This window comes from Amblyomma americanum, chromosome 1 (assembly GCF_052857255.1).
Source record: "Amblyomma americanum isolate KBUSLIRL-KWMA chromosome 1, ASM5285725v1, whole genome shotgun sequence".
Taxonomy (NCBI): domain Eukaryota; kingdom Metazoa; phylum Arthropoda; class Arachnida; order Ixodida; family Ixodidae; genus Amblyomma; species Amblyomma americanum.
Window position 1 is genome coordinate 298,860,535 of NC_135497.1, and position 22,765 is coordinate 298,883,299.

General features: G+C 48.8%; 1 protein-coding gene across 5 annotated transcripts; it reads right to left on the reverse strand.

Moving 5' to 3' along the window:
* Window positions 1-10,618: 10,618 nt before the first annotated feature.
* On the reverse strand, window positions 10,619-22,258 carry LOC144115276 (uncharacterized). Of its 5 annotated transcripts, XM_077649595.1 has the most exons (9): window positions 21,403-22,258; window positions 20,451-20,525; window positions 19,900-20,113; window positions 16,976-17,149; window positions 16,812-16,896; window positions 15,588-15,707; window positions 13,927-13,989; window positions 11,412-11,633; window positions 10,619-10,779 (listed from the first exon to the last, which is right to left on the reverse strand). In XM_077649595.1, exons 5-8 carry the CDS (start codon window positions 16,884-16,886, stop codon window positions 11,544-11,546), a joined length of 348 nt encoding a protein of 115 aa, XP_077505721.1. In that variant the 5' UTR covers window positions 16,887-16,896; window positions 16,976-17,149; window positions 19,900-20,113; window positions 20,451-20,525; window positions 21,403-22,258; the 3' UTR covers window positions 10,619-10,779; window positions 11,412-11,543. The 5 variants fall into 5 exon arrangements, 2 of the variants coding, with proteins under 2 accessions (XP_077505721.1, XP_077505722.1); XM_077649596.1 differs by lacking the exon at window positions 15,588-15,707 and having other exon boundaries at window positions 20,451-20,492; XR_013311324.1 differs by lacking the exons at window positions 15,588-15,707; window positions 16,812-16,896 and having other exon boundaries at window positions 11,908-13,989; window positions 20,451-20,492.
* Window positions 22,259-22,765: the final 507 nt, after the last annotated feature.

A 22,765-nucleotide genomic window follows, 5' to 3' on the forward strand; every position in this document is an offset into this window, starting at 1 on the left:
AAAGGTGCGGCTGCGAGGGTGCACTGTCAGAGATAAAAAGATCAAAACGAATACCCGATGAACTGCGGGAAATAATTAGGGTAGCACCAATACCTAAAAATATGGATCCGAACCTGCACAAAGGGCGACGGGAGGCTAGGGCACAGTATGTACAACAGAACCTAGCCAACAAAGAAAATATTACGTACCGTATTTACGCGCATAATTTGCGCCCTCGCATAATTTGCGTACCCTTAACTTATCACCCGGGTTTAAAAAAATTTTTTACTCGCATATTTTACGCACCGCGCCGAGCTAGACCCCCATCATGTACGCGGTCTCTACCCTAAGGCTCTACCCAGTAGCATTCCACTATTCCGCGTTTGTTCGGAAGGCTTTTTGAATCTTTTGTGCACTGGGCGTTCATGGTGGTGTCAGGGGCCGCTGTTACAATCGCGGCGGCACCAGTGCATCGTCACCCAGAACAGCCAGCAGCGCTTCGGGGGAGGATCGGCAGCTGATAGAAGAGCCAACACCGCTGTTTGGCTGATGCATGTGACTCGACTGCCGGCTACGCTTTTCTTGGTGGCTCTGAGGGCTTGTGTTCGGTTGTTCGGTCGTGTCTTGCGATGGGACATCACAACTACACGGCAAGTTTCAAATTGCTTGTCAGCGCCTTATCACGGCGCGGAGCGGCAAAGCCAGCGAGAATAACCGCGTGCGCACAAGTTTGTCCATAGACAACAATCGTTGTGTCGGCAAACTTGTGCGCACGTGGCTATTCACGCTGGCTTCTCAGCTCCGCGCCGTGATAAGGCGCCGACAAGCAGTTTCGTCGACGCTCGCGCGGTACTGTTAAATAATTGTGTAGTGTGATAATTGATTTATTGATTCTAAAAACATTCTAAAAACAGTCAAATTACCGCCGAAGCAAAAACAATTGCAAGAAATAATAATGTGGGTACCGGGACACGCACGCATCGCGGGGAATGCCGAGGCGGATAGGAGAGCTCGAGAGCTTACAGACCGAGCCTCCAACCAAACAAGCCTCGAGCAGCCTGACGCGGAATCAGTGCGCTTAGGATACTAAGAAATTCTGAATTACTATGTCAGGATTAGGTCAGGGGGTCAGGATTAGATATCCCCCACCTCACAAAAATCGCCACCAGCAGGAAGCGGTCTATTCAAGACAGCGACAAACGGGAACTTTCTCGACTCCAAACGTACTGAGTAAGATCCATCCACGGCTATATAGCAGCAAATGCACGTGGTGCGAGGACAAAGCCACGTGAATTCATACAGCGCGGTGTGAAAAGAGAAGAAATGCGGCTGCAATAAACAAAATCCAGAGTGCGGAGCAGTGGGAGAGGATGCTTTCCAGCGAGGATCCGGCGGTCCAGGAAGCCTACCTGACGGCAACACTCAATGGGGCCCTTGACTAGGGGCTCCAACCCTGCCACAAGAGCCACAGACCACGTCGAAAGATGTCAAGAGTGGCTCGACACCGAGACCCACCCATACATTTCTATCAATAAAGTTATTACCATCACCACTATGACACCTCTTTCTTCCTTTCTTCTTTCAATCCCTCTTTTATCCCTCCCCTTATGGCGCAGTTCAGGTGTCCGCCAATATGTGAGACAGATACTACGCCATTTCCTTTCCCTAAAAACCAAACTTCATTTCACCTTTTCGCGCTCGCGCGCGCACCTCGCGCCACTGTCACTGGACGGGACTCCGATTCCATGGCGTAAATCGGTGCGGTACCTTGGCCTGGACATCGACTGGCGCCTTTCCTTCCGCCCCGCGGCGACCAAGGCCTGTCTGCAGATGAAGAGGATCACCGCCGCCGTGCACAAGCTCACCGCTCGAGGCCAGGGCATCTCCCAGCAAGCCGCGCTGCGTCTATACAATGCCGCAGCTTTGGGGGCGGTGCTCTATGCGCTGCCGCTCGTCACGGTGCGCAAGCCGTGCTGGAAGAAACTCGAGCTTCAGCACCGCAAGTCCCTACGCGTGTGCCTAGGCCTGCCCAAAAACTCGCAGTGCGCCGCAACGTTGGCCGAGGCAGGAGCGTGGCCACTTGAGCTCCAAGCAGCGCGCAGGGCATTGAATCACATCGACCGGCTTCACCGCGCACCGGACGGCGGCTCGCTGCTGCAGCGTATGCGCTCGCACCCGCGCTCACGAATGGGCGCGGCGAAAGCTCGAGTATGAGCAATTAACACAAGGCCCACCCCCCTACGGCTCCTGCGCGCCCTGGCCTGCTGCCTCGGAGGTACAGCGAGAGATCGTCGGCATTGCGGGAAAGCGGAGCACACCACTCTGTGCTGTGCAGCAGCTGGCCAGAGCCGTCATACACGAGGAGCTTCAGGACCATCTCCTCGTGTACACCGACGGCTCAGTGGCCCGCAACAGCTGCTCCCTTGCTGCGGCGGCCACCATCCCCGCCCTGCAACTGCACAGCCAGCAACTCCTCCACCACGGCGGAGTTGATGGGGAGCCGGCTCGATCTGGATCTGCTGCTCACCCTCGGCCCTCCGCCGCCCAGGAGTGCTCTGCTGTGCGACTCCCGCGCCGCCCTCAGCCGCCTGCAATCTAACGGCCGCGGTACCCCACTAGTGCGGTAAATTCGCTCGCGCATCGAGCGCCTCGCGCAGAGAGGTTGTGCCGTGCGTGCACAGTGGGTGCCCGGTCACTGCGGCATCGCCGGCAACGAAGAAGCTGACGACCTCGCGACCGCTGCACACCAACTACCTGCCAGCGATCTGCCCCTTGCGCTGGAGGACGTGCGTGCGGCCATCCACGACCATCTCCGAAAGCAGCACCCCGACCCACGCATCGCGGGAGGTGAGCGCATCGACAGTGTCACCGGCTGTCGCGCACTTACACGGTCACAACGTGCAATGATCTTCCGCGCGCGCATTGGCTGCGTGTGGCCCGGGGAACGACGGGTGCGTCACGGAATCGCGAAGAGTAATGTGTGTGACGGATGCGGTGCAGTGGAAACACTAGGACACCTGCTCCTTCACTGTACCGCGTTCGCCGATGCTCGTCGCGATATGCTCGCGGCCTATAGGGCGCAAGGCATACTACCAGACTCCATCAAGACGCTATTGTGGCCGCAGAGCAGTGCGCGCACTCGTGAGCGAACTTTGGTGAGCCTCTGTGCATTCCTCAAACACATGGGCTTGACGTCCCGTCTGTTCTCCGTCAGGTAGTTACACGCAGTGACCGAGCGCTCCGCGAGTTCTACCTTGAACGATTAATAGCTGGACGCCCCACTCCAGTTGTAACCATCACAGTGCTGTGCGCGTGTTATTTAATTCCTCTAAAATGAACTAATCACGCGCACAACCTGGACACATTTCTTGTTGTGTAAATAGTTTGTACATATTACTTCTCCCCCCATCCTCTCTTCCTGTCCCCTCACCTCTTTCATTTCATTTCTCCATTCTGCCTGCTATCCTTTATTTCCGCTGCCCCAGCTCAGGTGCTTCAGTATCGATGGCAGATGCCGGGGATAGCAAAAATCTTTTCCTTCCTTTTTACTATTATTTTCAATAAAACCACTACCAAAATTCATTTCACCTCCGGTGGCGTGATTCGGACAGAGCAACGAACGCACGGCGGGTAGAATAACGAAGTACCGCGGCGGCTGCGTTTCAATGGAGGCGAAACGCAAAAGGCGTCTGTGTGCTGTGCAATGTCAAGGCACGTTACAGATCTCCAAGTGGTCGCAATTATTCCGGAGACCTCCACTACGGCACTGGTCTCTTCCTTTCTTCTTTCACGCCCTCCTTTATCCCTCCTATTACGGCGCGGTTAGGGTGTCCACCGAGATAAGTGAGACAGTTACTGCGTCATTTCCTTACCTCAAAACCAATTTTCATTTGCATGCACAAGAGAACATCAACTCTTCTTATCCCGAGGTTGTCGCCTGGCAGTTGGCTACTCAACAAAGAGAGAATGAGCGTCGGAAAGCGAAGAGAGCAGCGGAGACGCCCGAACAGAGAGAGGTGCGCCTTGCCAAACGGAGACGCCAGACTGCCGAGCGTAATAGACGCCGCATAGCCGTCGAGATCGAGCCTATGGAAGGCGTCAGTCAACGGGAACCAAGCGAATAGAATGTGAAGGCCCGTCGCGTGACTGATCACACCATTCGAGTTTCCAAAAGATCATCTGCGACCCGGACATTTCAAGCGGACATGTCTCTCATTGCTAAACATACAGTGCGAACAACAAGCTCAGCCACAGAAACGTACCTCCCGCTACGTATATCCTGGCATAGCGGAGCTAAGCCCCAGCCACTTTTTACCGGAATGCTACCTCAGCCTGCCTCCCTGCAGTACAATGGTTTGTTCTTGTGACCCGTCTCCCTTCCCAAAATTCAAATTCTAAAAAAAAACACTTAAAACAACCTCGAGGCGTCACCTGTGTGTGAAATTATAGCAATGCGATAATTTCTTTTACACTTCTGAGAAGCTTTTTAATATAGCTTTGTGGGGTTGAGCTGAAATTTTAATTTGCATGCAAATGAAAATTCGTTTTAAGGAAAGGAAATGAAGCAGTAACTGTCTCACTTATCTCGGTGGACACCTAACCGCGCCGAAAGAGGAGGGATAAAGGAGGGCGTGAAAGAAGTGGAGGTCTTCGGAATAATTGCGACCACTTGGAGATCTTTAGCAAGCCTTGACATTGCACAGCACAAGGTGCCTCTTGCGTTTCGCCTCCATAGAAACACGGCCGCCGCGATACTCAGTAATTCTACCCGCCGCGCGTTCGTTGCTCTGTCCGAATCACGCCACCGGAGGTGGAATGAAAATTGGTTTTAGTACCCGGGTTCGAACCCGACCACGGCGCTTGCGTTTTTATGGAGGAAAAACGCTAAGGCGCACGTGTGCTCTGCGATGTCAGCGCACGTTAGATCCCCAGGCGGTCGAAATTATTCCGGAGCCCTCCACTACGGCACCTATTCTTCCTTTCTTTCACTCCCTCCTATATCCCTTCCCTTACGGCGCGGTTCAGGTGTTCAAAGATATATGAGACAGATACTGCGCCATTTCCTTTCCCCAAAAACCAATTATTATTATTATGCTCCACAGACTGCGACATATTACTAGCGTTAAATACACACAAAGGACAGAAAGCAGGAACACACAGTACAGACACTAGTGCCATCTCCAACCTCCTTTCATTCTTCCTCCCCGTCCGTAACACCCACTGTAAGCAGTTGTTCTCTTTGCTCTCCTTTCCTTTACCTCTCCTACTTTCAGCACGCGGCAGCGAGCGTGGCTCGGCTTGAGCCAATAAGCAGGCCCGTGCTCTTTCCCTTTCCTTCTTCCTCTCAGCAAAATCAGCCCAAGAGTGATCTTCCAGGGAGGACACAGAACACTCGGCGAATTCGTACAACGCAGGTTCCTCGTACTTGAAGCTGTACCTGGAATCGATGGAACGCCACAGGCCCCGGCCGAGATCCGTTTCCATCGACTGCGGATTCAAGCGCAAGCGACCGCCACCTGTCAACGAGTGCGAGCAGCTTCAAAGCGACAGCATGACGACCTCGGAGGAGTTTCAGCGCTACTACTACAGCTCTACCAGCGACTGCAGCGACAGCATGACGACCTCGGAGGAGTTTCAGCGCTACTACTACAGCTCTACCAGCGACTGCAGCGACGACTCCGACGGCAGTCACGTCTTCGAGGCAGACCATGGATATAGCGTCGATGAGAACGCCGGTCCGTCACCGACACCTGATATGGATTGGGGGCGTCCGTTCCAAGGTGACTGGCATCTGTCCCTCGGTCCTGCCTTTCCGCCGAACCTACAATCAATACAACCGTCGGAAACTGGCAGGGGCCCACAGTGGAGATCTGCTTTCATGGGCAGAACGTGCGTGCAACCAGAGCACCCATTCATTTTCGAGCAAGGAGGTAACTACAGAATGGACTTTCCTGGTCAGTCGCCGTACAACAGACGCGTGCCTCTGCAAGGCTCGAATGATTCCTCGACGAATGCACAGTTTTGGCGTCCCTGGTGTTCGAACGAACGCAGCGTGCGCTCCACCACTTGGCCGCACATGAACGAGTCTGAGCGTGGACCGTACAGTTACCAGGAGAGTTGCCACGAGGCGCCGTACAACAGACGCGTGCCTCTGCAAGGCTCGAATGATTCCTCGACGAATGCACAGTTTTGGCGTCCCTGGTGTTCGAACGAACGCAGCGTGCGCTCCACCACTTGGCCGCACATGAACGAGTCTGAGCGTGGGCCGTACAGTTACCAGGAGAGTTGCCACGAGGCGCCGTACAACAGACGCGTGCCTCTGCAAGGCTCGAATGATTCCTCGACGAATGCACAGTTTTGGCGTCCCTGGTGTTCGAACGAACGCGGCGTGCGCTCCACCACTTGGCCGCACATGTACGAGTCTGAGCGTGGTCCGTACAGTTACCAAGAGAGTTGCCACGAGCGGCAACGCCGCCGATGGTACAAGAGACGCGAAGGCCGCATCAGTCCACGGCACGTCGAAAGGGCGGTATCTTCGGAAAAGGACAGAGACCAAAGCGGGAGACGCAGAAAACATACAACGCACAACTCGCCGTGGATCGACGCTGCTTGCTATGAGCCTCGCTATTCGCAGCGCCGGCCATACCGAACAGAAATGGAAGACAGACCTGAGCGGAGATGTGAGTGCGGGACAAGACGACGCAGTCGATCTGAGACCACGCGATGCACTGAACCATCTAAAAGACGGCGCAGTGACTCCGGGTCTAGATGGCGCATTGAATCTAGGGCCACACCGCACAATGAATCCGGATACAGGCTGCACACATCTATGGATCTTCCAAAGCGGGACAGGCGAGTCGTGGATGCGTCAGCTCCTTGCGGCGCCGTCAAGCAAGTCAGATCAAGAACTAGAACTCTGGTTCACGCTGGTTCCAGGAGCTGGGCGCACTTGCAGGAGCCTGAAAATTCAGAGACTACAGAACGTTGTGCATCCGCTCAGTTAAGAATGCGCGGCCAATGCCACTGTACGCTTGCTCCAGTCAGGGCCGAGCTCTCAGCACGAGTGGTGAAGAGGGACTTGTTCTGTGACGCTAGTTTAAATCAAAACTCAGATAGGGAACAAATCAAGCCTGTCCCGTTCCAGGAGAAGAGGGAAGAACACGTTCTTTCCCATAAGCCTTCACGGCATTTGGCCTCGGAAACCACGAGAAGAGGTCAAGGCGTGGCTTCAGATCGTGAGATAGCACAGGCAGAAGTTCAAGGCGAACCTGAGTTGACCTTTGGCGGAACACAAATGTTGGAGGATGCCAGGCTCTCCAGCGAGAATCGACTTCAAGAGTACTCACTAGGTTCCGGTGCTCATGGTACAGTGGTTGCCAGCCCCGTTAGCGACCGTTCGCTCCATGGGGGTACCACATCTCGTCTTAATAAGGAAGAAAGCACTCTTCCAATAAGGCAGCCAGATACTGCCGTCTTCGTGGATGTTGTGAACGCTGCGATTAACCTTGCCCCGGAGGATTTCAGAGAATGCCACAGTGGCGCTCTTGTCCAGCCCTCCTCCTACAACCATGACGCTTATGTAGAGGTGCACCATGCTTCTGGCGACAGTGAACACAAAGTAATGGTCGCCAGCTACTCTGTCGATGATGAGAAGCCAATCAGAATGGAAGGCAAGGCCGTCACTACCATTGCTGATACAGACGCTGAAAGGACCAGTAATTCGGGACGAGAGGCTCCTTTTCTGAACCCACTGGACACAATCATTGCACCAGCAAAAGATATTAAAACCATGGTTAGTGATTGGCTACAGTCATTTCCTGCTCAAGACAGTGTGAGCAGCATGCTTGTATGTGACGAACGACAAACCACACACGCATCTGACCGCATCGCAGAGACACCTGAAAAGCCATGCACTTCTGCTGATGCTGCTCCCACCAAGGAATTAAGCTTCTGGGAACGCGACACCGAATCTATGCCGTCCACAGATGCTCCAGCCGTGGAACCAAATTTTTGGGAACGAGAGACAGAGTCTATGCCGTCCACAGCTTCTGGTGACGACGGTAGCGTGATCGTTGTGTCCGAGCACTTCCCTTCGCGACACATTACGCCTCAGCATTGCGGTGCCGCACGTGTGGCGGATTTTACCAGATGAAATCAGTGTGCAGTCGTGGAGCAGTGACAGGACTCGGGGCTAGCGCCAATCACCGGACCGTTGGTACTCCCAAAGATATGGTCACTGTATTCGCTACAGATGATTGCGTTCAAAGGCTGGTCCTTTATACCCGGTGGGCACTTGAAAGCGGCAAGTGGATGGCAAGCGCTAAGAAGCAGGCTTTCCTCAACCAGTGCGCTTTACAGTCTAGTGCGACTATTTTTCTTGTGTGCATTTTTCCATATTCTTCTGTATTCCCCTTCTGTCTGTTACTGCTTTCATATTTGTGTGGCAGCAATTTCCGTGAAATGTTTTGAGAGTGTTATCAAGACGCAATAAATGTTCTGTCGTGAATTTGCTCTCCTGTATCTCCTTTCGGTAGCTAAAGCCGGCTCAGTTTTAACGCGGCAGCGTTAAGGAGCTCGTGTCGCAGAAAAGCCGGTGTCAGCGGCGTTGGCTGTGAGCGAAAAATGGCGTATCTCGGTGGACGCCTGAACCACACCTTAGAGGGACTATGCAATAAATTAATCGAGATTACGTAAAGCAGACGAGAGATAGGCATTTCATCACTCGTCACCCCAATGCAAGAATTTTTAAACTGGCATCAATAACAACGAAGATATAGACAATTAAATATTACGCTCATCCTCTCCCCCCACACATCCACGTGGGGCGCCAGACAAAAATAAAGAAAACAGCTCTGGCACTGGGCCCCGCCCATGAATACGTCATCCGCTGACGTTCCTTTCGCAACTTCGGATTGTCGCTCCTAGCACCCCAGCAGCAGCGTCGGCGGCGTGATTGCGGCGCGCGTGGGGTTTCTTTGCTTGTCGTCTGTTGTAATTAGCAGTAATGGACCCGGACCTCGAGGCACGACTGCTCGCTCTTACGGCGGCGATGGGCATCGAGACCTAAGCACTCACACCGTACCGGCTGAACGCCAGCGACGACAGTAGCGACTCGGCGAGCCACTGAGAGTGGCTCCGAAACTCCCGACAGGAGGAGGTGGCAGAGGAAAACTGAAACCATATGCGCGAAGGCAATGCCCTGGCTCGCGCCTTCCCGAGAGGGTCGCGCGGCGGCACGAGCAGACGATTTTCACGGCTACCAGAAGTGTGCCAGTAACGTCGCAGCTCCAGCAAATGACACCGCGTGGTGGCCTGGCGGCATCATGGGTACAGTGACGTCTTTTTTCACAATTTTAGTTTTAAAATCGGTCACTACGAGCACACCAATCGGCCCGCGAAATTTAAAAAACAGTTTTCAAAAATTCATAATAAATTGCCAGCTCAGTTCGAAGACCCATGCTTGGTGTGAATGCTTAGCATCATTTCTAAGCATTGAAAACATTTACAACCGACTTTTTATTCATTGTATAGTCCCTTTAAGGGAAGAGATTTTTCCTTCCCTTACAAAGCATTATGCTTGTTTCGATCTAAAACGATGTATCCCGTTGTTTTGAGCCGGAATACAAGTTTTCGCGCAGTTCTGAGAGAAAAAGTTTACACCTTTCTCTCGTCTACTCTTCCACCACTTGTAAAAACGATGATCATTTCCTTTCCTTAAAACCAATTTTGTAGCTGGAGCTAAACTAAGCTACCAGTCGAGCATTTCGCGGTACATGGGAGAGGACAGTTGTGTGCATGCGCCGTTATCCATGGCAACTGGAGAGCAGCAGTTGGTGCGCCGCACGTTCGTTCCACCGTCCAAGCTGAATGTGACGTCATGCGGATGAGCAGTTGTGTGCATGCGCTGATACTATCGTAACCACAGAGACCCCACAGCTGCGCCGCGTTCATAGCCACCGCTTGCCTGCACGCCGCCCAGTCGAAAAACCACCAGACCGGGTCCTGATGTTCGCACCACACCGGGATTTCAGACACGGGCCTTAGTGTGCGTGGTCTGGTGTGAATATGATTTGGTTTATGGGTTTATGGGGGTTCAACATCCCAAAGCGACTCAGGCTATGAGAGATACCGTAGTGAAGGGCTCCGGAAATTTCGACCACCTGGGGTTCTTTAACCTGCACTGACATCGCACAGTACACGGGCCTCAAGAATTTCGCCTAAATCAAAATTCGACCGCCGCGGCCGGGATCGAACCCGCGTCTTTCGGGCCAGCAGCCAAGCGCCATAACCACTCGGCCACCGCGTCGGCTGGTGTGAATATGAGCCCGGGTATCCTGGTGTGACGTGAACACCAGGATCCAGTGTGGTGTTTTTTCCACCGCTCATCTAGTGTGTTGTGCCATCCAGTCTGCAGACCAGCTGCTTTGGAATGGCCAGTCAGGTTAACTGCCTATCACATACATTTTAACGGGCTTGAAGCGAGTCCACAAGGTGTACGTATACTAGCACTTTAACTCGTTAGATGCATGCAATTTGCAATGAATATCAACGAACACCACATGGCAGGTATGCAACTTGAAGCAGCATGAATGGAGCACCATTCATATATAATGATTTTACATGCAAAAAAAAGAGTAGATTATAGTTTAAAACATTTATTGATTCTTTACTTTTAGCTCTTTGGCCTCCTCTGCCTGAGTTCACACGTTTTTTGTGACAACCACAGGCGAATGTTTTTTTCGGCCTTCTCAATTGTTTCTTCGGTGTGCCCACGTTTTTGTCCATAGTGCCTGAAAAACACTAAAGGTAGATATCCAAATCGGTTAATACAAAGTAGTAGCTTGGTTTTGATTTCAGAAAAGTAACAGTCTTGCAGGCAAGACTACATTACTCAGACAAAACATACTTAGCGATTGCTGAGAATCTGTGGTATCTGACACAAACTAGGTTAACTGCTGGCATAATACAAATTGTTCGAAGGAAGGCAAACAATATTATGGCAGACACTTAGCCCCGTTTTTAAGGGCATAAAACAGCAGCATTAATGACTACCGTCTCTGACTCCCTTTTTAATCCTTGTATGTGGAAGCATTTAGCTAAAAATTTTCTAATCTGTCCCCCTATTACCTCACAGATATTTGTCAATGTCCGCAGAACAGGGCCCTTAATGCTATCGCATTAATATTCGGACGTCGAGTGGAGTAGCCTACCAAAGTACTTACTTTTACTTTCACAGCAACAAACACAATCGAATAATGCATTAATATATTAGCTACAACTGTAGCAAAACAACTGGTTTATATTTTTCATTGACTCCCAGCACCATCAAAGATTCTTGATACACTATTCTCCATGGATGGCTAGAAAAGTTTTAATGAAGAGGGAACAAAATAGGACAAGACATCTACTGAGCAATGAAATGGTGCTCTTACCTCTAAGAGCCTCCACTTTGTGCGGTGAGAGGGGCTTCTGCGGGACTCTGTCACCATCGCCAAGATAACAGTTTGAGAGAGTTCCCGTGAAGCTCCACTCCATGAGTGCTTCAGTCGTCCAAATTGCAGTAGCTACTTTTTACAAAACATGGAACTTTTCTGTGTCACCATCAGCGTAGTGTATGCCTCTCCACTGATGTGCACACCATTGGCCATGTGTACCTGCAGCAAGCAAAGAAGGTATTTTGCAAAAAATTATAATGTGGTAAATAAAACTACCAACCTTGTTTCAAAGGGAGCAAAAGACGCCATTTACTGAAGTTATGTAAAGCAAATGAACGATAGGTATTCCATATCACTCGTCACTCCACCACAACAATTTTTGAGCTGAGCACCAGAAATATCGGCAATTAAAAATGTCCATGCTCCTCTCCCACTGAATTTAGTTTCCAAGACACACACATACAAAAAAAAATAGTTTCGGAACTGTACCCACCCAAGAAAACGTAATCAGCTGATGTTTGCTTTGCAGACTTCCAACTGTCGCGCCAATTTTCTTGAGTATGGTTTTTCTCCTTCCTGCACACTCTTCGGTCACAGCCCTCCTCTTGTCCGCAATAATGGACATGGAGCTCAAAACATGACTATACCCTCAGGGATACATGCAGGAGAGGTAAATCAGAAATACGTGCATGACGGCACTGGCCTTGCCTGGGAGGTTCAAGCAGCAACAGCAGCAGACAACATTCGCAGCTACTGAAAATGTGGCAGGTGTGGCTACAGTGAATTGCCGCCTCTGGTTGCCTGTCACTCAGTATGACATCACTATAACCATGACATATACCTTGATAAGAATAGATCCAAAAACCACCACTACACGCAGACCAACAGGCCCACGAATTCCAAAAAAACACTGGTAAACTGCTGGCTCCGTTCCAAGAAATTTTACTTCGAGTGAATGCTCAAAAGCACTCATTCTCCACATTGAACACATTTACCAGCAAACTCTAAACCCATTTCCTGGTCCTTTTAAATTTCCCCACTGTATGCAGCTGAAACACGAGCTACAGGCTATTCAGAAGTGCAAGTCCTAACTTAATTCATGAATTGTGGCAGTCTAGATTGTGAATTCTTATCTTCCTTTCACAGAATAGCCTATTTTACACTGAGAAAGATCAATAGCAGCAAAAAAAAATTATAAGCTCATGGCGTCAAGAAAAGACTGCAGTCTCAGCATCACTACAAACATCTTTTGGTTTGGTTTATGGGGTTTAACGTCCCAAAGCAACTCGAACTATGAGGGACGCCGTAGTGAAGGGCTCCAGAAATTTCAACCCCTGCGGTTCGTTAACGTGCACTGACATCACACAGTACACGGGATTCTAGAATTTTGTCTCCATCAAAATTCTACCGCCGCGGCCGGGGTCAAACCCGCGTCTTTCGGGTCAGCAGCCGAGCGCCATAACGACCGAGCCACCACGGCGGGTACAGCCATGTTTTAAATTAGAATCTTTCAGTTTTCTATCGCAGCCACCTTCAAGTCTCCTCCACACAGCTAAACGAGGAGGGGGTTACGTTCTCTCCACTTTTCTACCTGCCAACAGTGACAGGCTGCAGCTGGCTCTTCCATAACAATATTAGCAGGTGATAGGGCTATTCTAATGACATTCACCCTCCTGCCTCTCCACTTTGCCAGTTCATTGCCTTGTTAGCCTTAAAACCCTAACAACTTCCAAAAAGCGTTAACTACAAGTGGGTTGGCTTCGAAGCCTTCGTGCATGACATCCATGCAAAATGGAGCACAAGACACAGAGAGGCTCAAGAAATTCTCAAATTCAATTAATGACTGGCTGTACAGTGAGTATCTTGGCACAGCAAAGAGCTGAGGATTGACTTGCTCATGCCCACCTCACTACCAGGAAAATAAGGATTCTCCCAGGGCCGTAAAAAGGTCTGTAAAGCACAAGCGCTGCTGAAAGTCTGCATGCACCTAGGCAAATCTTACTACCCACTTTTTCATACCTCCATAAATGTCCATAACTCTACATTGCCTGTGCGCATATTTTACCCACTGTTTATTCCCTTTTCTCAACATAGCAGATGGCCGGTATATTACACACTATAATAGGATACAACTTAAGAACACACTGTAAAGGGACCCCCTTCCAGCCAATGGTGTCAGCCAATTTTACTACCTTGCTAGCGTGGCAATATAAGGGGCAGAGAAACAATGCAGAGAGGGGACCATCCCTTTCATTTGCAGCTCTCTGCATTATCATGCTAGCAATGTCATGAGAATTGGCCTATGCCATTGCCTGGAAGGGGGTCCTTTAATGGGGAAAAGTCGATGTGTTCGAGTTGTGTCCGACTATACGAACAATTCCAACATTTTATAATACTTCAGAAGCTTACAGCACGATAAAGAGCCAGAGGAAATTATAAATCCAGCACAAAAATATGCAGTATACCTTTTCTCATGACATACATGCTTGGACAAAGTGTCACATAATCTTACTTTGCCATCTTCCGTAGAGGTGCACGCAGCTGGTGCTTGGCCCTGGTTGCGAGTGCTCCATGTCTATCAAAGAAACAAGATAAACATGCATTTGGCTAGCATGAAAGACCGCTTTAACCATATTTTAGCATGAAAACTCAAGTTTTGAAGACAAAACATGTCTTAGTGAATGCAGCACCGGGCCAGGAGGAGAATGTGGATGCAAGCTGGAACTGATATGCCGACGGATTCTTAATCATATTTGTAATAAGAGAGCAAATTACTCACTGGCATCCACACAAATACAGCCATAAGGCTACAAAGGAAAGCTATACAGCTTCCACAGAAACTTCGCAGTTAAAGAAAAATTTCCCTGGTCCGGGGTTCGAACCCGGGACCACCGCTTCACCGGAGCAGTCATGCTACCAGCTGAGCTAACTGGGACGGCAAGAATTTCTTTGGTACGGCGAGAGTGAATTGAACAATAATTCGAAATGGGAACAGTGGGAACATCGCGAAAAAAAAATATGCCGCTGACCTAAATGTGTTATCTAAATGCGATCTGCTGGCTCTATTGACTATCATAAGGTCGTCAGATCTCTTCCTGATGCACCCAAGATTCTTTGAAGCAAACGATGCTAAACTCCATCGACATAAACGCGGCATGAAGCTTGTTGACGCGTGCTTTCGTTGATGACTGCTGAAGCACAGGGAGTTTTACAAGGTGAATGAATGTTGGAAGCATCCTCTTTGAAACAGGGTGGCAGAAAGTGCCGTTATGCTTGGAATTTATTTCTCTTTAATTTCTCCCATCAATCAAATCTATATATTCTCGCTACTGCATGATGATGATGAATATAGACGTTGGTGAGCACCACCTGTTGAGCAAATAGCAGAGCTCTGCTTAAAGCACCACGCATGTGGCAGCGGCAGAACAAAATAAAGACAATACACTTCGACATCAACCTTCTGTCATTTTGGCACAAATTTTCTGTTACTGTTCGGGTGCTGCGCTATGACATTTTTATTAAGCGAGGATTGTGCATGTGCTATGCACATCGTAGCGCATGCAAGTTGAAGTTTCATTGTTTGGCTCTACACACTTGACAAAGCGGGGAAGAGCATCTAAAACTCTGCACTCTGCCCACTTTGCTGAGAATGTCACAATACAGGTGATTTCGTCAAAAGGTAAACATGCTGGGATGTTATCGGTGCACAGCATCTTGGCATACTGCCAAGGTCAGAGCTGGAGACTGCGACAATGTGACTCTCAGCTATGTTTATGAAAAACAAAAATTCTCAATGATAAAAGAGGGCTCGTGTATGGGGGATTCATTACGCAAGTAAATACGGTATCCTTCGAAGATCTCAATAATAGATAATCGTCCAGGAGCATTACCAGAGTCCTTCTGTGCTTCTTCTAATTGTGAAACTCCCACCGGAGTTTTATACAGTAAAAGCTCGTTAATTCGAACTGAGCCCGGGTCCCCGAAATAGCCCTGTGCATTTCAGAAAATTCCCGACTATTCGAACAAGTCGACATCAGCCATGGTTAATTTGAACTAGGAGCCCCTGGCTAACTCCGCTCCTCGTAGATAGAAGTTGACCCATAGCAAGTACAACATGCTGCAAGTTTACTAGAGATGTAAAACAATGGAAAAGAAAAAAAATGCCAAGCGTACGAAGGCTGCAGGAGTCCGCGCTCCAGTGCATGCCGAAGCAGGTTTTCGCTGCCGGAGCAGTCGCCCGCGCCACCGATGCTTTCGCGCAAGCCGTTCCAGGTTTTCGTTGTGCGACGGCCCCTGGGTCGCGATCACGTGATGTACACAACGCAGTATGGCGGTTCGGGCGCCAGCGCCATGCTTTTTGTTGCTGCGAGTTACGTGAACAGCAATGTGGAGAAGTTGGAGCCCTCTGGTGACGCTGATATAACTGAGGCAACATGCTGCCAGCAGACGCCACAGGGCTCACGGGCGGTGAGCACAGCTGACAGTGATGAGTTCGACTGCGGCAACGAACCTATGCCACCGCCAAGCGCATATGAAGTAGCGTCGGCGCTCGATGTTGCAGCATGCTACTTCTGCACACCAGCAGGGGGCCCTGCTATCTGCACCAACCAATAGCCGCTGCTGTTTGCTCTTGGGTCCGCCCTCCGCTGCAGCCCGCGAGTGCTACGGCTTCCGTAGCATTGATTTTGCTATGATATGCTTACAGCCCACATTAAGGATACTCGTCTCCAGTATACATGCTAAGGATTCAACCTTCACTTGCTTCACCTTTGACTCTCTTCATTCAGAGTATGCTTCATTGAATTCACTTCATGTTCCACAGCAAACGTGAACAATGTCTGCCATGGCAGACTGGATAAATTACAATAAAATTCCCCAAGAATCAAAGGCATTACATATAGCAGTAATTTTCATTTGTGCTAAACTGCGAATGTGTTCGGAAAGTTTGAATTAACTGTTTTCTTGGAATACTGAATGCAAGCCAAAGTATTGAGAATTAGAGCAAAGTTAGGATGACAATTAACTGGAGCTAGCTGTCTCAGTCCTTTCCCATTCACACCAGTAAACAGCGGAACAACGCCAATCCTCCCATAAAGCCAAACGTGCAAGGCATTATGACAATAAAGTCTAAACGCTGCGGTTACAGACTGAAAGCCCAGTCACACATGCGAGTCGGAAAAGGCGTGCAGCTGGCTGTCGCAAGCAGGGGGCACCACGACCGTACCAATGTTCACATTCGCAAAGGGCGACTCACAGGTCATTTTCTCGAATCAATCTCATTCGGAACAATACTTGTTGATCCTGACTGTAACTGGCAAAGAGAAACTGGATGTAAAACATGCTTCCATTCACTTCTGTGGGACCGCAGACCGGTTAGGTTAGCGATTTGCGACTCACAGTCACAAAGTTGTAAAATCGAGGTGGGTGCGACTGGCCTGCAGCTGTCGCTTTTTGCCCAAAACTGTCACACATCCTCTGCGACCTGCAGGCAAGGATGGGCCTTTAAGGTTATGACATGGCATGCTACGATGATGCGCTTTCAAGGTTTACTGCACCGTTACCGGTTTGAGGGACCGTGGAGGGCTCCCAAGCCCCTGAAGATGGCGCCTCTTTGTCCGTCTCTTCCAGTGGTGACAGGGTTGCTGCCCTGGATGCCACGGCTGATGTTACGGGCACAGGTGCTGCAGCAGGACTTACTTCAGCGGTCTATGACAGCATACTGGGCTGCTGTGTGGCTATTACAAAGAACAGCATGTATGAGTGGGAAGGCTCACCGAACGCCCTTTTAGAAGCATACTGGAAAGTCTTTTTTTGCTATAGTTAAGAAACCAGCTATGCCAGAAAACTGTGGCACAAAAGTTTGACAGTAATGTGAAGGTGTACAACATCATCATTACGTGACAGCATTAAAGACCCCATTCTCCAGGAAAAACGGTGTCCGCATTGCGAGAGAAAAATCCCAAGCATGCCTCTGGCGCGTTGTAGTTGGGAGGTGACATGGCTGGGCACTGATTGGTTCGGGGTTGTGCAGCGTCCTAGTCCAGATGATATGGCCGAGTTGGCATGGCTGAGTTGGTAGAACTTGATCCTTTGTATCCAGAGTCACACTACTCCGAGGCCACACAGGCATGCTCGTATAGCTTACTTAAAGCAAGGCTCTTGGTGATCTTTCATATACTGTGGTACCTTACGACTGTACACTAATGAGTATGTGTGGGATAATAGAAGCATGAATTAGTGGATTGCTGATCAAAGGGGTCATGACATGATCTACCAACAAATCGTGTGTTTATGCTGACGCTACTAGGCACGACGTTATTATGCATATTTAAAAAATAAGTAGGGCTCTAAGCGAGCATTTGAGCTAGGAATAGTAATTTGAAGTTATTGGCTCTAAGCCCTGCCCTCTGGAAGAAATGGCCATTTTGTGATGCATAGATTGGCAGCGTCGTCTGCTACAAAACTGAGTGCGCACACAGCAGAGTGTGTGTGCCTACTTGAGTCCAGCCATCATGAAGTTGCCAAGACCGGCAGAGGCTACACAGAAAAGGGAAAGACATAGGCCTTTGTTGTCTTTGTCCTTATTCAATTTCCCCCAGTCGCTCCACCGCACCCTAAGCCTGTACAAAGACCTGTCTTCAGTTTTTCCATCACGAGCAAGCACGTGACTGTCAGTCTATGTCGTAACGGACAGATTAACGGACGGAGGGATGATAACGGCTTTACCCTTTGTATCGGGCGGTAGGCTTGTGCCGCCTAGCCTATGGTTACACCATTATTTGTTTTTTTTTTCTCTCTCTGTATTTCACTTTTAAAATGCCTGATTTGAATGCAAGGAAAATCAGCACTAGGTATATGTAGGGTACAAAAAAAACAAGACATAAAGAATTAGCATTTATTTGATGCCTCGCGAGGCAGTTCATCACTTTTCGAGGCTAGGACAAGATTTTTGAGAACAAAAACCTATAGGTCCAAGTTTGAAGAAGCGTATATACTATGCTTGGCATGTTGAACCGGAATGGAGACCGCAGAACACGTAGTTTTGAGGTGCACGAACTTTACCCCACCCTACAAGATGGAACAGCGTCAGATATAGAGGGTGCTGGCATTTTCTGGGGGGAACACACGAATGGATGAAAAAGCAAAGAGAGGCTTTACTAAACGAGAGGTTATCAACTCTCCAAATTCTCCCGTCCCTTGACTTCTTCCACCAATCTTCAAACCTCTCCTAGCACATGGTCCAGCACATGAAGTTCTGGCATGCGGACCATGATAACCCTACTTGGGCTCAGCGCTAGCTTAATTTGCCTTAGCTACCTTCAACGTAGCATATACAATCTACTTCCCTAGTCCTACCTCCTGTTTAAACCTGCCGCCGCTCACTACATCATAACCCACGTCTACAAAAGCACACATATAAAAGCAATACTTAGCTACGAATAAACTAACGATGTGACCTCACTGCTCCCTCGATGACGAACCGAGAGCATGCCAGTGTCGCCCGACTTCCGAACTGTTCAGGACAACTTTTAAAAATTTAATTACAAACTACGCACTGCACCAAATGAGCTCATATTTTGCCCAGTTGTTCCGAGATGGATAGCGAACAACATGCAATGAACAACTCGAGTCTAAAAAATGGCGTCCTTAACCCTTTCAGAAAGCAAGCAGCAAAGTGCGTGCATGCAAACGAGGATCCGCAAGGGAGCTGGGAAACGAAAATCATTAACGCTGTCCCGCCATACTCTTAGAGACAGAGCTTAAGTGACCCCCATATTTTTTTTTAATTGCAAGAAAATTACCGAGCCAGGTATGGCCACTTATTTTAAGTTTTCCTGTAACAGCTTGTACTTTGCATGTGTTCACAAGCACATTAGCTCAAATGTATTGCAGTGTGGATATGCACCTTCTTTTCAAGGCCCAAAAACTATTGCAGATCTCCAGTCTGTTTATGTCAGCTTGCTCAGTCATAAGGGTATACTCCACTACATAGCCTGGTGCACATTCAGTCTACTGAGCTGTTACCCGTTTGGTGGCTTGTGGAGGCCTCCAGTACCACAGAGAACAGTGCTCTTTGGCCCGCTTCTTGCCTTGGCAACATCAAAGTATACACATGCAAAGTGGTTCAGGACAAAATCTGCATGCCATTTTTAGGCAAATTTTTTTTGCTTTAATCACCTCCATTTGCCATTAACAGTGACAATTCGAGAAATGTGCAGTGAGTGGAGGTTTCTCGCGATATTCTTAAATCCTAATCGAAACCTCGGCTGAAGAGTAGCTGTTTTTCACTAAGCAGAGTGGAGGTGAAGCATCAAGTCAAGCAACGCTTGTAAATTCGGGCGTAAGGAGGCTCGAAATGCAGCAAGTTTAACTCTGACAAAAATTCACAATTAGATCGCACCACACTATCCATAACAGGCAGGTTTTACGGAGAATGCTAAGCTTATTTGCTACATTCACACAAGAGCTGCCTTGTAGGGCTTACCTTTTGCTGAAAGGTAGTCTAGCAGCTGTTCTTAGAGCCATGTGTTTATGGGCCGCAACTGGGCGTTTTCTTTCTTGAGCTCAAGATTTTCATTTTTCAGCTCTGCCAGCTCCTGTCTGCTTCCTTCTTCTCCAGAAAGGGTTTTCAAGATGTCCCTTGCAACAGACTGCTTTGCTGTTTCTCGCAGCTTCTTTTTGCTCCTCGAAGACTGAAACTAAGGTAAACTTCATTACAAACTCAGTCAGGGCTGTGACGTCTCTGCGCAAAGTATCAATGCTTTTTTAATGTCCTGTAAGGCTATATCTAGAACCAATTGAAAACTATGCAGAGAGACCCAGGCTCAATCTCCGCTGCAGTGGCCACCTTTCATCACAGCGTCCATAACACCAAGTGCAAGGCGTATACAGGAAAATGCTGAGCACTACTGCGGCACAAAGATTTTTCACAAGTCAACTAAACATCTGCAACTTAATGACAAGCATTATAAATAGTTCCAGATATTTTTAGAGGTAATGGCAATGCTTTAGCCGCACTGTGCCATAAATACTCACATCTTCAGTCCGCATTTTTCACTTTATGGCGGTGGGCTTTATCTGCAACAAAACAATCCATTTCTTCTTTTGATTCTGAGGACAGAAAGTCCAATCCAGTATTAGTTTCCACTCAAGAAAAGCACGGTTTCTTTCAAATTAACTGTTTCTTCAGAAAAAATTCGATTGTAATAAATCGAAACGCCATACTTAGTACAACGGCGACAGAAGCTAGTCGTACATTGCCTGCAGTTTATACACAACTGGAGGCCTTCTAAATCACACTGTACTGGTCGCACCTAACTACTATCAATGACGAGGAAATCACAGCCTATAGGTAACTACCGAGTTATTTGCGCCTTAGCATTATTTGGCACTTCTCGTCGCAGTATGTGTGGCTGACAACGCTTAAAAAAAAGAGCTCTTCCCGAATAAACTGCCGAAAAGAAAACAAGCACGGAGGAAAACGTATGCTCGTTCTCAGTATTTGCAGTTGCCTGTGGTAGTAATCACCGAAGCTTTTTTTTCCCCCAATGACTGGAGCGCAAAGGAATATACCCTGATTTAAAAATCTTTGTGCATACGATTCTGCGTTCTTTCGTGCTGTACCACAGTAACCCATGTTCTAAATTTGTCAAAACAACTGCGACATTAACGCAGGAAGAAAAACCATAAAGCGCGCAATTATTTCACCACCGAAAAAAAAAAAAAAAAGACGAATGACATACCGCGTACACATAATTTACTTTGGTAGGGAGGCCTCCGTCCGATTCTTGGCCAATCCCCCAGTGTGGGCATGTGCCATCGTTTGAAAGGCCAACACCAACTACTTTGGTTGGAATACAAAACACGTTCCAGCCAAACAAAAATAGAGCACGCACTGTAGTGGCGTGCACACCAAGAAGCGATGTTCGAAGACAGAAAAGATACAAAAAACGCGCTGTGGAATATTAAGTCAGAAAGGTTCGCTTACCTGTCAGCTGCAAAATTTCACGTCGTAATACCCTCCTTATGTTCTGTGGTCACCATCCCAGAAAACTTCATACACGACTCCCACGGTGAAATTGTCCACATGTTGTGGATGAAACGCTTTTACATTTGCTGACGAGGTGACCTTTTTCAGGTCGTCCTCCACAACTTTCACAAGCACGAAATAATGCATGTCTTAATGGCAAAACAAAATTTCCCTGGTTTCAACCGCAAAAACAATACACATGAAAAACACGCGGAGAGCAGCCGCGTCGTCCTCAGCGGGAAGCCCAGTTCCTTTCGCTCATAACATTCTGAAATTGACACTCTCTGCAGTGGCGCTGCAATCTCAATAAATATGCGTGAAGTCTTCTTTATGCATTTTGAAGGGCACTTTACACTTTTACAAAAACGATTGCATATGACAATCGTAAAAAAGTACTTCATTGTAAGGTTCTTATCACAAATCTGCGAGATCGAATCATTGGCTCGAACGGCGCATCGTGGCAAGCGTACCGCCCTCGTGCTGTGCTGCGCTATAGCCGGCTGCACTTTTTTTTTGTTTGTGAGTTGCTGCGAGCACAACCTCAACAGCACTGTAATTTCGGTCGTCAGAGCATGCGGCCCAAAAAGCGCTACTGTGCCTATTTAGAGCCCAGTGCGGCGTCAAAGAAAGTTCCGCGCCAGACAGCGTGGAGCCAGCAACAGAAGTAACCTGCGGTATCTGGCCAAGCCCTTGCTTTAAGTTGTGCCACTCGGCTCGAACCAAAAATTTCCCCGCCTCAACCGCTGGCTCGTTTGCGGTGAAACTGCACACAGAGCTTGCGTATTATGGTAACTTTTGTATCGTAGCAAGTTTGACAATGGTACTTACTTAGTTCAGGCGCTAATGATGCGAAAACGTAAGCGTCTACGAGAGATCGGCGAGCCAAAACCCGTAGACGACGCTTTTTCGCTGAAAACCGGCAGTGGCGCCATCTGTTTTAGGCAGCAGAAAGCGTCCCGACTAGGCCGCCGAGGCGAGCGTTGCAAGGAGCGCGGGCCCTTTGAATATGCAAATGATGAGATACGCCCGGAATTGGTTTGTTTTTCAGTGCTATAATTTGAAAATACTTAAGATGAAGCAAATGCCGAACGGCATATTCAAAGAGCCCGCGCTCCTTGCAACGCTCGCCTCGGCGGCCTAGTCGTGACGCTTTACGCTGCCGAAAACAGATGGCGCCACTGCCGGTTTCAGCGAAAAAGCGTCGTCTGCGGGTTTTGGCTTGCCGATCTCTCGTAGACGCTTACGTTTTCGCTTCATGTGCGCCTGAACTAAGTAAGTACGATTGTCAAACTTGCTACGATACAAAGTTACCATAATACGC